Genomic DNA, 16,767 nt, shown 5'->3' with positions numbered 1-16,767 from the left:
GCGCATTGACTTTTATTCAACACGACAGTAGTAGCTCATTATAATTCGACGCGTCAAAAAGTGGAGGTAAAAGTCATTCGAGCACCAAGAATGCAGCAGTGGTAAATTATTCAAAAATATATGAGCAGTAACTCTTTGCATATCTACATGAATTGTGAGATTGTTATATCAGCAAGCAGATTAGAAATTATTATTGATACTGAGATTGTTTGTTACCAACAACGAATATATACAACGAATATACGAGCGGCAGTATATACAAGCATATGATGAGAAAGATGAAAATGGTATAAATTGAAATAATAGATATAAGAGTACAAAAAAAAATGGTGGCCTTTGATGAATGTTGAGATTCATTCAATACCTAAAATAAACTTGTAATCTTCATCATCATAATTTCGCCAACCGGGATAAGTGTACAGATTTCCTTCAGGACTACTGATGTTGTCAGCTTGTTCCCAAGAAAACTTTTAAGTCAGAATCAATAGGTAAGATGGGTTGACTAACTCTGTATCAATGCGATTTGATACTTCCCAGGTCTCGTTATCATGTTTGATCAAGATTTCTCTTTCCTTGATAGATTTCGTCTCAAGCGATATAGCATTAGCAAAATCAATCATTACTAAATGATCTTCATGTTCTTTAGGAACACTTTGTCTTCGTAAAACATGCCAAAATTTTGGAATGTAATGCGCAATATTCTTTTCGTGGTGGAGTTTATAATATATCTCTAATGGCCTTTTACTAAACACATTTTGTCAGCTTGAGCAAAAAGCAGAAGGTGTTGAAGAGAACTGACCATTCATCCACAGAATATTCGTCATCCATCATGTTAAAAGGATTTTCCTGTGGTCCCAAGTCTTCCAATAACATGACCATCAACTTGGGTTGATCCCGACTCTCGTCTTGACAGGTATACAGGCCATAGTATTGAGGTATAATTTTACCTTGAAACTGGGAAAGATGCTCATACATTCGATCTTCGTTGTATACTGCTTTGATAGCGCTTTCCACGTCATAATGTGGATTGTAAAAGCAAGGACACTCGAGAGGTTCCTCGTCTTCAGCAAGGTCTTTCTCGAAAGTGATTGGCCTCATAACCTTCATGACGACGCGGGTTTCAGGCCCGGCAGAATCATTTACTACCAATCTACCTCTGAGGATATCGTAAAGTTGTCCAGTGTAGATGTGCTCGTCCACATAAAGGCAGTAAGAGCCAGATGCTCCCGCTTGCGGTGACGTCGGAATAGGCGTAGTCGAAGCTGGTGATGATACCTTCTCGGATGATGGTCCCTCGGAGAGAAGACCGGAGTTGTTGGCTACATCGGCCGAGGGAGGAGCTGGGGTCAATACTGCTAAGCCAGCCTTGTCTTCTCTAGATTCGATTGTCCTTTGAAATCGGCAGTTCTCGAGAGCGGAAGGATCTAGCTCCGAACGAGTTCCACCTGTGTAGCAGCGCAAATGGATAGTGAGAGGATTGTACTCATGGGGGGAAGCTGCCGGAGAAGGAGAATGAGTCATTACCCTCTGAGAATCGTCGTTTGGCATTTTATTATCGCCTTGAAAACGCTCGGCTTAGACACAGTACAATAATGTACATACTGATCGTTGTTACGGAATAAGATTATCCTGTCTGGATGAAATTGCATGCTGCTGAGACAACAATCAATTGATGAGACAGGTGTGATCACTTGTTAAGGTTGTAAAATAACTATACGCATCGACGTACCTGAAAATCAGCTCGGGGCACCGTAATTATATATAGTCAAGCATCGTCCACGCGCAGTACATGTGGTTTTGAGGGGTTTTGTTGTTTTGATGATTCAGGGTAATTTAGCCCTTTGACACCCCTTGTCTCAGGCCGCGGCTCAAGCGAAAATAACATTGAAAATTGAAGAAATGCCACAAATAATGACCTTTTGTAACGGAAAGGCGTAACAAGGACCCCTTTTTACATTACATGGTGGTATTACTGTTGTATACTCGGTCCTTATGCTCTTATGGCTGGTAATATTCAGTACATAACATTCCTTCATCTGACCTTGATTTGGCGATAAACTCATCCTTTATAGTCTCACACATATCCACATTCACTGATAATACGTTCATTTCCAACTGCAAAGTGTACCACTGAGAACAGCTTTCAACCTGGCCTCGGTAAACAACGCGAGCAAAATCAACTGCGAAAAACAAACAAAGCAAAAACAAATAAACATCTCACTCGAATTATAGTATCGTCCGACCATTCATAAAACAATACTCAAGATGAAATACGCTATTTTGGCTCTTGCCTTAGCTGTTGCTTCTCAAGCACAAGTGAGTGTTCATGTATTCATGTTTAGCGATGCTGGCGTGATGTAATCAGAGTACAAAGGAGTTTGTGTAAGGAAGGAGGGAGACTAGGCAATTTAGTCAATGGTTGTTTTTGGCAGGATCCGATAATACAGAGTAGATGATGCTATGGGAAGAGTCAAAGGATTTAGTGTATGGTGTAGAGATAGAGAAGATGGACGCTGACGTTATGATAAATTATAATAGTCTAACAGTACTTCAACCACTCTTATCCCCTCTAACATCACCTCATCCTGTTCCACATTCCTTGAATCTCTCAACAACGATGGAACACTTTCTTCTTGTGTCACTCCCCTTATCAACGCCACATCCTCTTTCTCACCTACTGCACAAAGCAACTTGACAGAAGATTCAATTAACTATACCCTCGCTTCTATCTGTAAGAGCAATGCTGGATGTTCCGACTCAACAATCAGAGGATGGTTGGCCAACTTTTACTCTCAATGTAACGCCGAGTTGACCTCCGCTACCGCTTACAATTCCGATGTAAGAGAATTATATGACATTCTTTACGTTGTCAACCCTCTTAAGGGTGCAGTTTGTTCTATCAACTCCGGTAATCAAGAATACTGTGTTAATGAAATTAGATCAAATGAAATCGCAAACGCAACCACATCTTCCAACTCCACTGCTTCAAGCAATACTACCGCTATCACTACTGCAGGAAACAATACTTTGTTCGCTAATCTCGCTGCTACCGCTCAAGAACTCACCAACCCAATTCAATACGCCGCTCAAAACCTTTACGTTGAAGTCTCTATTGCTGCTTCTTCTATTTCCAAGAGATTTGCCGAGAACGTATTAAACAGAAGACAAGATAATGGGGATAGCTCACAATCAGTAAACATGGTAACTGTTATCAAACCTAACACTGCTACTTACAAATCTACCAACCTTCCTTTCTTATTCTTACAACCTTCAATGGCATCTTCTGCATTATGTACACCATGTACAAGGGAAGTTTTAGTAGCTTACGTCAAATGGGAAACTCAAGTACCTTACGCTTTGGGTCTTAAACAATCTCCTATTTTAGGTGGTCAATCTGATTTATGGAATGCTATCAATTCCACATGTGGTATCTCATTCATCAATGCTATCAAATCTGAAGTTGGAGCACTTGCTCAAAACTTCTCTTCAGCTGCTCAACCTACTTTTGTAGCTCAAAATGGTATCGCTGGATTCTCAATCATGATTGGAGCTACTTTCTTGACTGGTTTTGCAGCCTTATTCATTTAAATTACATTTCGCATTTCATAAATGTGATTGAAATTATATTCTGTATCAATTTTTTTAAGTATCTACTTCTCAGGACAATTTTTTTTTCAATTTCGATGATTGATTTCAACGTATACCCGGATATATATCAAGATGAATAATTGCACTTCTAATGTAATATCTTGAATTCATGTGATACCCACCGGAGGACAGTTTGTTGCACGTATCGCCATTTCACATATACCATCGTATCTCCCGTCTTTCATCTACGATTTCCCAGACCTTTCCATTTCCCCCGCATCCTCATCTCCCGTCACTTGAGCTACAATGAGTAGCACCAAAGCAAAGAGGTCTGACGCTATTAAAATATAGTAGTTATTAATTGCGATTTCGACTTTGGCATTAGGTACGGTAGTCGATTCACCTTCGATGAAATCTAAGTTTCTCGTTGCTATGCTATACAACGAAGAAGAAATGAAAGGCCCTTTCAATCACATTCGAAGATCAGCAAACCTCATTCGAAAGTTAAGGTATGATCAAATAAGAAGTTTAAATGGGATTTAGTGATATGAGTGAGATTTTGGCTGATGTAAAGTATTTTACTATCAATCCCATTCCTAGATTTAAAATTAATACATTTATGGTGAGAAAGTTTGTCATTCCAATCTCATTTGTCTCTCATAATTCAACTTGTCACTACTCTTTTCTTATTTGAAGGAAAAAGTTCTTCATCTTGTATAAATCTTCTTCTGCTCTCTCCTACAAACGATATTAATTCGTAGAATTGAATATATTCAATTTATTCGGAATAGATAAATGACTCATAGTCGTAGTTTGTGAAGTAAAATTCAATATTCACAGTCTGTGGCAATGAATTGAAACGCAAAGTAAATTCTACATACAAAATATATATTAATTACACAATAGCTGTCATTAGATTATGAATCCAAACGTTCAAGCGTACTGCCGAAAGTTGTGTTAACGTTTGAGCACCTCCATATATTTTTATACGATAAGAATTTATAAAATCAATCACGATCTTCCGCAAGGTCATTGCAAAAATACCCATTCTCTTGATTTCTTTTCAAATCTTAATGGCTTATTAATTTTCCGGATGAAAATTTCATGTCACCTTAGGTACGAAAATATCTTGAATTTGATATGATATTAACGATGATTATAATTTTCATTCAATGCTTCATCGATCGTTTTTCCCTATCAAGAGCAAGTGAAGCTTCTGAACTTGTATCTCCCTGATTCAGCTCAATAGGCAAAGTACCTGGCTTCATCATTTGAAACATAACCTCAACGTCTTCGTACAATTAAACTCGAGAGGCCATAGTCCATAATAAACATCCCGTGGATAATTATTGTGATACATCAAAATGACCATGCCAATACAAAGACAAAAAGATTATTCTACTTCGCTACGCCTATATATTTCTCATTTCAAATCAGCCAATCTAGTCGATTGACCGGATCCTGAACTGATAGGACTATGAACACCAGGACCTCGAGGTCGAGAAGGAATACTTAAAGGCGCTGTATTACCTACTTTGAGACCATCTCTTGATGATGAACTGTAAGATCGATCTCGATTCATCGATGTCCCAGAATCTTCTCGGCCAACCGACCGTTGGCTCCTTGCGCTAATTTCAGAATCTGTCCTTCCTATGGTTGGTTTAAATCCCGATGATTGTCTCGTATCACTTGATAATTTCGGCGGTTGTTGATATGATATTTGATTTGATTGTCCCGCTCCCTGTGTATTGCTTGTAAATGCTTTATCGAAAAGCTGATGAGGTAGTGAGGAACTCGGATCAGGCTGTAGAATTGTCGATAGAAGGTATGTGAAATCAAGTCCAACATCTCGCAGCAGCTACTTGGGATATCAGCCACGTGTTATCTCCAGTATGACACAGCTCGCCATACGCGCGTGTCCTTCAGAGTGAGTTTGAGACAACATTGGCGACTTTTGAAATGCCACTCACCTTCCTGTTATGAGAAGCAGTAACTCTCAGACATTCATCCACTACACTCTGATCAACATTTGGCGCATAAACTTGCCTCCTAAACATGTCCGCAAACGTTTCGATTTGCTCTTTTGCCCAAGTTGTAAATCCTATCAACGGGCCATGTTATCAGTCATTGAATCCATCATGAAATGACAAATTCGCTTACCAGAAGCCATCATGTTCTCTTTAAAAGCATTTATGAACCAATCGCTCGTATGTCTAATAATTGTAAAACACACCACAGAAAGTTCTGATATATAGATAGATATATCACCTTCACATTTTATACTTCGTATCCTCTTTAACATCAAATCTTTTCGAGCTCTTAAAAACACATCTCTTGCTTGATCTGAATAACCCAATCTATTCAAGTAAGAGACTAAAGTAGCGGTCTGATTCTTACGTATTTGTGATGAAGAAAGATCATGGAGGATTTGATTTATAAGTGTTGGAGTTAATTGATCAAGCTTTGCTGTTAAGAGTGAAAGAGCTGATTGATTGGAAGACACTGTTTTAAGTAAATCCCGACCTATTCACAGCGTTAATATTCAGCACGACATATGACACACCAAACGTATGATGTGATGCAGAAAAAATGCTTACCTCTTTCTGCAAATTTGACAGACTCTTCCCAATCTCTTCTTGCAATTGCCATAGTAAGCTCGTCCCCGTACTCGTCAATCCATCTGAGATCTTTCGAGTCTGCCATTGACATGCCAATCGTGGACAGGGGTCGACCTGAACTCATCAGACCAGGTAGAACTGGTGTCCCGCTTGACGGTCCGCCGGGTTTCTACAAGCAATTATGAGCATTACCCTGGTTTATAAGGCCTCGACGATTTCTACTCACCTCACCGTGCCACATACTCTTCCTCCTTTCCTGCTCTTTTTCGCTTTCTTTCCTCTTTTTCTCTCCTAATTCTTGTGAGACTTGTCTAAAAGCAGCCAAGAGAGATTTCTTGTCTTCGGGCTGAGATGTTCTGTACACGCACACTTCTTTACCTCTACGTATTTTAAGCGCGTTTGTAAGGTCTGCCGACATTTCGATTCAGCTCCATTCTCCTTTAGGGTACCTGTATGTGTTGGGGTAGGCGTGAATGTAATCAAAGCTTACCACCACTGTCTTTAACATCCACTACCACCAAATCAGCCAAGACCCAACATCGTTCAGCTACCATCCTTCCTCTTTCTTTCTCCTTTTCACCTCCTTCTGCAGGAGTAGCAGATTTCATTCGCCTCCTTCCTGCGATCAATAGTAAATCGTTCAACAAAAACATTGACACATTTTGTTTCGCCTTGTATGTGGCTGCATTCAGCTCTACGAAATTGTGTGTTTCAAATACTAGATGTCTTCCAGGTACAAGGGGTAAATATTTTTGTGATCCTTCAACAGTAGACCAAAGTTGAGTTAATTGAGATTTATATAAGTTTTGTAAATCCATGACTGAGTTTCGTTGTGTTCTCCTTCTTTCGACTATATCAAAAGATCAGTAAGTGTGCTTGAGTTCAAACATCCTCGAATATTTTACCCGACTTACTATTACCGCTCTTATCCAGTGTAGGAGCTAATGTATCTGCCATACCCATTAATTGAGGTAAATCTTTCCATTGACCTAATAAATCTTTTAAATCAAGCATATCATTTTCTAAAGTAGAAATTTCTTTAGAAATAGTAACGAATTCTGCATAACTAATTCCAAAAGATTTAGCTTTCACCCACAATAAAGAGAGTAAAAGTCAAACAAATTAAAGAAGTTTTGGAAAGAAACTTACTGTCTAAATACATTTTTTTGTAATTCTTTTTTATTTTTACCTTTTTCTCTCATTAAAGCAGCTTTAAATCTTTTTTTTTCTTCTTCATCAGCACCAGTTAAAGTTCTTCTTAAATAATCATTTAAATTAAAATCTTCTTTATTTAATTCATTTAAATCAAATTCTTCTTCTCTTGTTAAATCTTCTGCACCTCTTCTTTTAATACCTTCTTGTTCAATTAATAATGATCTACTAGTTGATCCTAATTTATTTATATTTGATAATTCTTCATCATCTTTTAAATTATCAGAATTACTAAATCCTAATTTCGAAAATTCAGGTGAACCAAATTGATTGAAATAAGTTTCACCAGTTTGTGCATCATCTGGTAAAGGTGTAAAATCTGCTCCTCCATAAGGATCTGAATCTAAAAAATCATTTTGACCTGTAATTGGTAAAGGTGGAATAGTAGAAATTGGTAATTGATCATTTCCCATGTATCTATTGTGTCATAATATAGGAGGTATTCAGCTTCAGATTAAATGATCATACACTAGCTAGATGGAAACATACCTCATACTCATTCTCTTCCTGATTTTATCTCCCACTTTAGATTTTCTAGCGTCTTTCTTCTTTTCATTCATACTTGGCACAGGTGGTCTGGGACCCCCATCATTCCCTTGTCCTTTCGGTATAGCCGCAGATGGTCTACGCAGTGATGCCATTGTGATTGATTGACTTGTCGGATCACCTTGAAAAGGGGCTAAATGCTCAGGCTGTTTCTTTATGAATAGTGATAACAAAGACGAGTATACATTCTTGTTTCGGCAACAATGTAATGGTCAATGACAACAATGATAACAATACACAGACACCCAGCGCTACGCGGTAATCACCGAACCGAGTATGATAAAATGATGATGTCATTTGCTGTTGTCTCCTTTAACATACAGTCGTCTATATACGAATAAGAGAAGAATTTAATAACTAATCTAATAATTTATGCAGCTCCTAGTTCAGCAAGAGTCTTGACGAAAGCAGTAGGGTTAAGTATTTCCGTACTACCATAAGTGATCTTCTTGTTATTTCCTCCTATTCCAGCCCCACCTTCTTTATTCCTATTTGCCCATTCCATCAAGTTACCATATTCTACGTAACCTCCACCACCAACAACGAAAACTACACTTTCGTTATACTGTTGTCTCCCCTTGCCACTACTAGTAGTAGTAGGATTTCTTCCTCTTGATGCACGAGGATCAAAGTATAAATAATCATCCGTATCTTGTAACGCCTGTGTCGCTGCCGTTGAAGGTTCCATCAAAGCTTCAACCAATCTCGTCACTGTTAATTCTTTTCGAGCAGGTAAGAAGTTCTTCACTCCTGATATTATATTATCTAATCCTACTCCAGTTATACCTCCTTCTCTTAGCCTATCAGTGATCTACAATTGCATATTAGCTAAATGTCAGATTACCCTTATACTCTTTTTGCCAGTATTACTCACTCTATTACCTAAAGCACTGAAGCCCCTTGTCCATTCTCCACCCGCCGAAGGTGCAGGTTGAGCGGCAGCGATGGCAGGTTGAGTCGCCATCATCGTCATTCTTGTGATTTCTCTGACCTTCTTCACGTACTCCAGTGCGTTCGCATCAGCTCCAGCTTCTTTGAGTTGATTAGTCAATTCTGCCAGATCATCTTTTGGTAGAGCGTCCATCATAGAAAGGTAATAGATGATGACCAATCGCAACTGATCATCTGGGGTAGGGTGGGCGGTTTGTTCTGGATCATCCGTTTGACCTTTGAGCGTTGCAATGATCTGTGCTTTGCTTTGCCGGGCGGCAGTCTCTTCTACCTGGAACAGATTATCTAAACCCCTTTCTTTGATTGACTGCAAAAGTGCGGTAGCGATGTTCATGTGAGTGTCCAAGGTGTGCTTCCGTGCTGTTAATTCTGGTAAAGCAGTTATGGCTGTTTTGAGATTAGCAGTGTTTGATGAGAAATCACTATGCGGAGTACGTCAGTCGTGATGTCTTTCGAAATTTATCAATACAACTCACATTTGGGCTACATCGTTGACATCGCTGATACCTGTTGATCTTGTAATCTCCGCTGCATCAGCCTTATACCTGCTGAGTTCTGTGTCAATGTCTTCGGCGACTTGTGGGAAAGGATTTCCAGCGTTTTTGTCCCAGAAGAAGTCTTTTGAATCAATGTCATATGATTTCTTCTGCAATCGTCCGTTTTCAGGTGACTAAGGATACGGAACCTGAGGTAAGCGGTGCTGCGTGGATGAAAACCCAGGAACATTGCTTACCTCAACGGTTACTCTGTTCAATTTCATATCCAGAACATCATGGACTAGAGCTTGGTAGGTCCAAGAATGAGAAAGCATGGGGATCAAATCAACATTTCTGTCTAGTATCACCAACACTGCATCACAGAATATCAGCTTTGTATATCGGACGGAAATAATGGGACGACTTACAAGGTCTCTGCAGACTATTGAGCCCATCCACACCATAGGCTCCATCTCGTCCAGCTCCTCCACGTTGAGAAGCATTCGAAGCTATATGATCTCGTAATTTGGCTTCCAACTTTCTAGCTACCATTTCCGCAGCATTTCCTCTTGGACACCGTATGATAGGTATGTAATCTAATCATACGCGCAGGTCAGCTTACTCCTTTGAGTTAGCTGTGCAGACAATCGACCAACTCATGGTAGTGATAACGCTAAATAAGCCTTTGGCAACTCTTTCAACCTCCTCGTCAATTTCCAATTCTCCAGCTTTTGGATCATTCAGGACAACGTAGCTCGGTCTCCCTTCGATTTCCTTTTGTGGAGCTTTGGCTTTCGCATTGCCATTGACTTCGTTTTGCTGGATCTCCCTTCTTGGTAATAACGAAAACAAATTTGGCGAGGGAACGAGGAAATCTAAAAATTGATCATGCACCGAAGAGATCAATTGACCTGTACTTCCACTTGGATCGTTGGCAAGTATCAAGCTGGCTAATTCTTCTAATAAGGATCTGGGCAGAGACGAGGTGAATGATAAGTGGTATGAAGAGTATAATGGTGGGTTCAAATCCTGTATAACGCGAGCATACCCAGTGAGCCTCCAAAATTACCAGTACATCACAGCGATGGAACATACCTCAGCAATACGTTTTATGTTAGCCAGAGTCGGTGAGACAAAATACACAGCTGGCACATCCGCTAATGGTGGTCTAGCAGTATGTAGTTGCCTAGTCAAAGGTGATGCATATGAGCATCTTGCTGCGCATGGAACACGGAAAGATCGTCACGAATCAGACCGAGAATAATTCCTGAAATTACTTACATATGCAGAGTAACACCTTGTTCCCTCAAGTCTTGAACCCTCAAACTCGTAGCTAAGATATCCTTACTTTGTTCATCCAGTATTAACACTTTCCATACTAAAGGTGCTTGTGAATTCTCGTCAAAGTTTGAAGATGGTGTTGAGGATCTTGGGAAAGGTCCAGCAGATGAACTCGCTGCTGGTGGTTGCTGATTCAGATTCAAGAGAGTAAGTAAGGCATTCGTTTGGGATTGAAGAAGAGTCGGACGCGACATTGTGAGATAGGTTAATGGGATTTCTTAGATATATGACCTATCTGAAGAGTGCAACTGATAAGGTTGGGGATCGGTCCGCGTCAATCTGACGAAAAGGGAGTGAGATCTTGTTCACTTCTTGTGCAAGATCTGTTGTCTGTTGGAAACGCTTATTACTGTCAACACATTGATGAATCAACGTATAACATTGTTATCATACTTATAGCTATCGAGGTAAGAGACACTCGAGCGACTGGCAACGTCACAATAGTAATAGTAAATACAAATGTAATTCAGTTCCCCATATACAACGAACATATGATGTTACGTAATTTGTATTTGGCCCAAGATTATTTCGGATGAGAAGTTGACATGAATAACCATGGTGATCAAGTAACAATAATCTTAATTCTTACTTGACTGCACGGCCAGATTGATACATCCAATCCTCTACTCAATACACCTCAGCAGACACAGGGAAGCCGGAAGTCGTTCGCAGAGGCTTCCGGACCGATTTCTTCTTATAACTTGATTCACCTTTACACGCTCGCAATCTTCAAAAAAGTCCAAAACCGACAAAATGGATCCTTGGGCTCCCATAGATCAGAATGAGAAACGATATGTTTCCTCTGACGTTCCTAGGAGAATGTAAGTATCTCACTTGGAATCTTCATCGTATCAAACTGACTTGTACGGTTCAGCAAACATATCCAATTCCAACCGTTTACGCCAAAAGATATAGTACGAATATCTGAAGTCCAAGTCAGTCATTCAGACCTGTATCAGAATCATGAAGATGGAAGCCGGACCACAGCGAGTCATGGACCTCTAGACGGGAGAATGGTGAGCCAAATCATAACGTTAATTAGCAATAGGTGTGAAGAGCTAATATGTATACATCTCATAGGGTCCTAATGAAAAGGGGAAAAAATGTTTAACATGTGGTGAAGAAGCGGCAAAATGTGTTGGACATTACGGATATGTCAAATTGGCATTACCAGTCTTTCACATAGGGTATTTCAGACCCACTATCAACATGCTTTCTTGTATATGTAAAGTGAGTGATTTCTAGGTATTTTCGTCTACATCAATTGATCTCAGTCAATCAAATCTAGACATGTGCAAGAGTTTTATTGCCAACAAACGAAAGGACGACTTACCTGAAAAGATTCCGACGACCAGGTTTAGAATCATTACAGAGACAATCAGCATCAAAAGCAGTATTAGCGTCATGTAAAAAGAGAAACATTTGTGGATATTGCGGTGCAGCAAATGGAGTAGTGAAAAAGTCTGGTCCTATGAAGATTAGTCACGAACCATACAGGGCAACTAAAATGGCTGCTCTGAAGGATGAATGGATGAGCACTTTCAAAACTGCTGTAGCGGACAATTCAGCTGTAGCTACCCATTTGAGTAAAGCTGTGGAAGATTTGAATCCGCTGAAAGTTTTGGATCTGTTCAAAAGAGTTACCGCCGAAGTGAGTTGGTTGAAGATTTTTAAGTTATCGCAATGAACAAACTAAACTGTTGAGAAACTCTGCAGGACTGTGAATTACTGTCGCTGCATCCTGATATTGGTCGACCGGAAGATTATATATGGCAGTATATCTCTGTCCCTCCACCGTGTATACGGCCGTCCGTTGCTTCAGAAGCGGGAAATAACGAAGATGATCTCACTGCGAAATTAGCAGAGATTGTAAATATCAACAACAACGTATCTATCATGATGGATAAAGGTATGGGAATAGAACTTATCACTGTGAGTACCTGCAATGGCACTTGGTACAAACTAGGAAGACTAATTTTTATGAAACAGACGAATTGGGAAGCATTAGGACAATCTGTAGCGCTTTACATCAACTCTCAAGCACCGGGTATGCAAACGCTAGGAGCAAAGCCTATAAGAGGTTTCGTGCAACGGTTGAAGGGTAAACAAGGTCGATTCAGAGGAAATTTGTCAGGTAAACGTGTGGACTTTTCAGGTCGTACTGTCATTGGACCAGATCCTAATCTGAGGATTGACGAGGTAAGCCTGCCTTTTCCGCGATATGATCTGACGCAGCTTACACAACCTTTATCAGGTTGCTGTACCGGAAAAAGTAGCTGTGAAATTATCGTATCCTGAGCGCGTAACAGACTACAATAAAGCTGCCATGCAGGACGCCATCGTCAATGGATCGAGACTACACCCTGGTGCCAACGTGCTAGAGAGGCGAGGGGACAACGGTCAACCGCCTATGCGAATCGCGTTACATGTCATGAAAGACCGAGAAGCAAGAAAGAGATGGGCAAGGGACCTCCAAATTGGAGATATCGTGCATCGACATGTACGGGATGGAGAGTGAGCGGCAATCATGTCTGACTTGCCATAATGTGCGCTGAAGAATGTCTTAGTATTGTGTTGTTCAACCGTCAACCGAGTTTGCACAAGCTGTCCATCATGTGTCATCGAGTCAGAGTTCGGCCTTGGCGTACGTTCAGGTTGAACGAGTGTGTCTGTAACCCTTATAACGCTGATTTCGATGGTGACGAAATGAATTTGCGTAAGTGTGTCCGTCTTTCTCAGCGGAAAATGTAGCTAAATGTGCCTGTAGATGTTCCGCAAACTGAGGAGGCGCGTACAGAAGCATTAGAGTTGATGTCAGTTAAGAAGAATTTGGTGACGCCGCGAAATGGAGAACCCATTATTGCTGCTATTCAAGATTTCATTACTGCCTCTTACCTTCTTTCACGAAGAGATCGATTTTTTGATCGACAACAATTCGCACAGATAGCTTCTTATCTGGGCGACGCCAACTTGCCCATTGAACTTCCCCCACCAGTCATTTGGAAACCAGTCCGAATGTGGACAGGTAAACAAATCTTCAATCTCCTCATGAAACCGAATAAATCATCACATGTCTTAGTCAATCTAGAAGCGAAATGTCGTACATTGGTAGATCCTGCAAAATCAGATAATTTCCCGCCGGACATGTCACCGAATGATGGTTATCTAGTGATTCAGAACAGTGAGATTATGTGTGGAGTCTTCGATAAGAATACCGTAGGTGATGGAAAGAAGAATTCGGTGTTCGGAGTAATATTACGAGATTATGGACCTGAAGAAGCTGCAAAAGCAATGAACAGACTTGCTAAACTTTCAGCGAGATTCTTGGCGAATATTGGATTCTCATTAGGTATTAATGACGTTATACCCGGTCCAGTACTATTCGCTTCCAAAGATGCTAAAGTTGAAAAAGCCTATGAAGAATGTGACGAGTTTATCGATTTAGCGAAGAAAGGGAAATTGGAGAACGCTCCTGGTTGTGATCAAGAAGCTACCCTGGAACAAAAGATTTCTGGTACCCTCTCAGCTGTCAGAGAAGCGGTCGGTAAGATTTGTATGCAAGAATTGAGTAGACACAACGCTCCACTCATTATGGCTACGTGTGGTTCTAAAGGTAGCCTTCCTTCGTGTACACCTCGTTATCTCAATATGTATAGCTGATTATAGCTTCTGTATACAGGTTCGGTTATCAACGTCGCCCAAATGGTAGCTTGTGTAGGGCAACAGATTATTGCGGGTTCTCGTGTACCGAATGGTTTCCAAGATCGATCCCTGCCACATTTCAGGAAGAAATCGAAGAATCCACCGTCAAAGGGATTTGTCCGGAATTCTTTCTTTTCAGGTTTAACACCCACTGAGTTCCTTTTCCACGCTATTTCAGGTAGAGAAGGTTTGGTCGATACTGCGGTCAAAACTGCTGAAACTGGTTATATGGCTAGAAGACTTATGAAAGCTCTTGAAGATCTTTGTACGCATTACGATTTATCCGTAAGGAACAGTGTTGGAGGTATAGTACAATTCCAGTACGGAGATGATATGTTGGATCCAGCTTGTTTGGAAGGTGATGCTACTCCGGTGGAGTATGTTCGAAGTTGGACTCATGCTTGTGTAAGTCGTTCAACATCCCACATTTCGACAGTGCCCTTCTGTAAGGAGATCTAGACTCATTGTCGAGATTGGGCTGATCATGAGTGAATTGAAGCGAACCGCCAGTAGATCTGGAAAAGCATTATTGCCTTATGAAGTTCGAGAAATCGCTCAAAGGATATATCCTGAATCTGTCCCACCTCCACCACCTGCACAAAAACCGAAACGAGGTAGAAAGGTCATCAAAGAACCTACTCCGCCCCCTCCACCACCATTGTTACCGGGCTGGGAAGGATGTCACGAGAAATACAGAGAAACGACGTACAATTTCATTATCAACAAGATTGTCAAGACTATGGTCAATCAACGTGTAGCCAGAGGTTTACCCGATGCAGATGATAAAGCTATGGCAGAGGAGTACGAGGATTTGTTGGTTTCCGAGGATCGAGCGATTCGACAAGTCTTAGAAAACGCCAACAAAGTAACTGAAGCTCAACTCAACTCGTTCCTTGAAAATTGTAGAATTCGATACCTACGAGCGAAGATTGAACCTGGATCAACAGTCGGTGCTGTCGGAGCCCAATCTATTGGTGAACCAGGAACACAAATGACGTTGAAAACTTTCCATTTCGCCGGTGTCGCCTCTATGAACGTAACGTTGGGTGTACCTCGTATCAAGGAGATTATCAATGCTGCCAAAGTAATCTCAACACCTATCATCACTGCCGAAATGAATATACCTGAAAGTGAAACTGCTGCTCGAATAGTGAAAGGTCGAATTGAACGAACTGTTCTTTCGGATATCGCCAGTTGTATAGAAGAAAGTTGGACTAACGCCAATGCTTATATTGAGATTCATATAGATATGAAAGCTGTTCGAAGACTTCAATTGGAGATTACTTTAGAATCAATCAAATGGTCTTTAGTTGCTGCTCCTAAATTGAAAATACCTGAAGGTTCTATACATATAAGTACAAAAACATCTAGAATTAGAGTATGGATTGATGAACCTCCAAAAGATAAAGAAAAGAATTCAGGAGGAATTTATGAAAGGTTGAAATTTTTAAAGAGAGCAATCGGTGATATTCAAGTTAAAGGTTTACCTTCAGTTGATAGAGGTGTAGTAACAAAAGATGAAAAAAATGAAAAAATTCATAGATTATTAGTTACGGGATATGGATTAAGTGAAGTTATGGGTACAGAAGGTGTTGATGGATTAAAAACTAAAACAAATCATGTAATGGAAACTCAAAAAGTTTTAGGAATTGAAGCTGCAAGATCAACAATTTATAATGAAATTCAACATACAATGAAATCACATGGAATGTCAATTGATCCACGACATGTAATGCTTTTAGGTGATGTAATGACTTATAAAGGTGAAGTTTTAGGTATAACTCGTTTCGGTGTCCAAAAAATGAAAGATTCAGTTTTAATGTTGGCTTCTTTTGAAAAAACTACTGATCATTTAGTAAGTTTTTTAACCTTTTCTTTTTTTGGTTGGTGATACCTTTGAGATGGATAAGTCGTAATCAAAAGCTAAATCGATCCTTCTTTCAGTTCGATGCTTCTTTATTTTCAAAGAAAGATGAAATTCAAGGTGTATCAGAATGTATTATCATGGGTACACCTGCTCCAGGATGTGGGACTTCTCTGTAAGTAACATTTTATACTTTTTAAGACATAAGCACTTTGTATACTAAACTCTAATTTGATTTTAAAGCGCATCAATCGTTACTCCTGCACCAATCTTACCAAGGAAAAAACCTTTACTTTTCGAATCAGCTTATAAAGCTGGTCAAGATAGGATAAAATCTTATAATGGTTTAAACCATATAAATGGAAATGGAATGGAGATTGATGTGTATTAAAGTGGGATTATTTGCTATAATCATTATTTACGATATTTCATGTTTTTATATGTTATTCTCTTTGGTTTTTAATGATCT

General features: G+C 39.9%; 5 protein-coding genes across 5 annotated transcripts; 2 read left to right on the top strand and 3 right to left on the bottom strand.

Moving 5' to 3' along the window:
- Positions 1-353: 353 nt before the first annotated feature.
- Positions 354-1,548, bottom strand: I206_106983 (uncharacterized protein; the record flags this gene model as incomplete). The annotated part of the gene is made up of 3 exons (XM_019157195.1): positions 354-435; positions 508-744; positions 800-1,548. The coding sequence occupies 3 exons, from the start codon at positions 1,546-1,548 to the stop codon at positions 354-356; spliced, it is 1,068 nt and encodes a 355-aa protein (XP_019009913.1).
- A 717-nt stretch (positions 1,549-2,265) lies between these two features.
- I206_106982 (uncharacterized protein) lies at positions 2,266-3,588 on the top strand (the record flags this gene model as incomplete). The annotated part of the gene is made up of 2 exons (XM_019157196.1): positions 2,266-2,316; positions 2,539-3,588. The coding sequence occupies 2 exons, from the start codon at positions 2,266-2,268 to the stop codon at positions 3,586-3,588; spliced, it is 1,101 nt and encodes a 366-aa protein (XP_019009914.1).
- A 1,423-nt stretch (positions 3,589-5,011) lies between these two features.
- I206_106981 (uncharacterized protein) lies at positions 5,012-8,059 on the bottom strand (the record flags this gene model as incomplete). The annotated part of the gene is made up of 9 exons (XM_070203437.1): positions 5,012-5,446; positions 5,559-5,689; positions 5,749-6,111; positions 6,186-6,375; positions 6,433-6,614; positions 6,697-7,056; positions 7,121-7,272; positions 7,356-7,835; positions 7,908-8,059. 9 exons carry the CDS (start codon positions 8,057-8,059, stop codon positions 5,012-5,014), a joined length of 2,445 nt encoding a protein of 814 aa, XP_070059538.1.
- A 275-nt stretch (positions 8,060-8,334) lies between these two features.
- Positions 8,335-10,926, bottom strand: I206_106980 (uncharacterized protein; the record flags this gene model as incomplete). The annotated part of the gene is made up of 8 exons (XM_019157198.1): positions 8,335-8,775; positions 8,839-9,337; positions 9,392-9,585; positions 9,649-9,764; positions 9,820-9,987; positions 10,048-10,420; positions 10,487-10,577; positions 10,673-10,926. The coding sequence occupies 8 exons, from the start codon at positions 10,924-10,926 to the stop codon at positions 8,335-8,337; spliced, it is 2,136 nt and encodes a 711-aa protein (XP_019009916.1).
- Positions 10,927-11,485: 559 nt separating this feature from the next.
- Positions 11,486-16,689, top strand: I206_106979 (uncharacterized protein; the record flags this gene model as incomplete). The annotated part of the gene is made up of 14 exons (XM_070203436.1): positions 11,486-11,553; positions 11,607-11,748; positions 11,813-11,962; positions 12,021-12,383; positions 12,449-12,664; positions 12,722-12,931; positions 12,987-13,246; positions 13,300-13,448; positions 13,500-14,345; positions 14,412-14,839; positions 14,934-15,048; positions 15,112-16,289; positions 16,379-16,473; positions 16,542-16,689. 14 exons carry the CDS (start codon positions 11,486-11,488, stop codon positions 16,687-16,689), a joined length of 4,368 nt encoding a protein of 1,455 aa, XP_070059537.1.
- Between the last annotated feature and the right edge of the window lie 78 nt (positions 16,690-16,767).

The sequence above is a fragment of the Kwoniella pini genome, chromosome 10 (genome assembly GCF_000512605.2).
Source record: "Kwoniella pini CBS 10737 chromosome 10, complete sequence".
In the NCBI taxonomy this organism is placed as follows: Eukaryota; Fungi; Basidiomycota; class Tremellomycetes; order Tremellales; family Cryptococcaceae; genus Kwoniella; species Kwoniella pini.
This window is presented reverse-complemented; position numbering and strand designations above follow the sequence as displayed.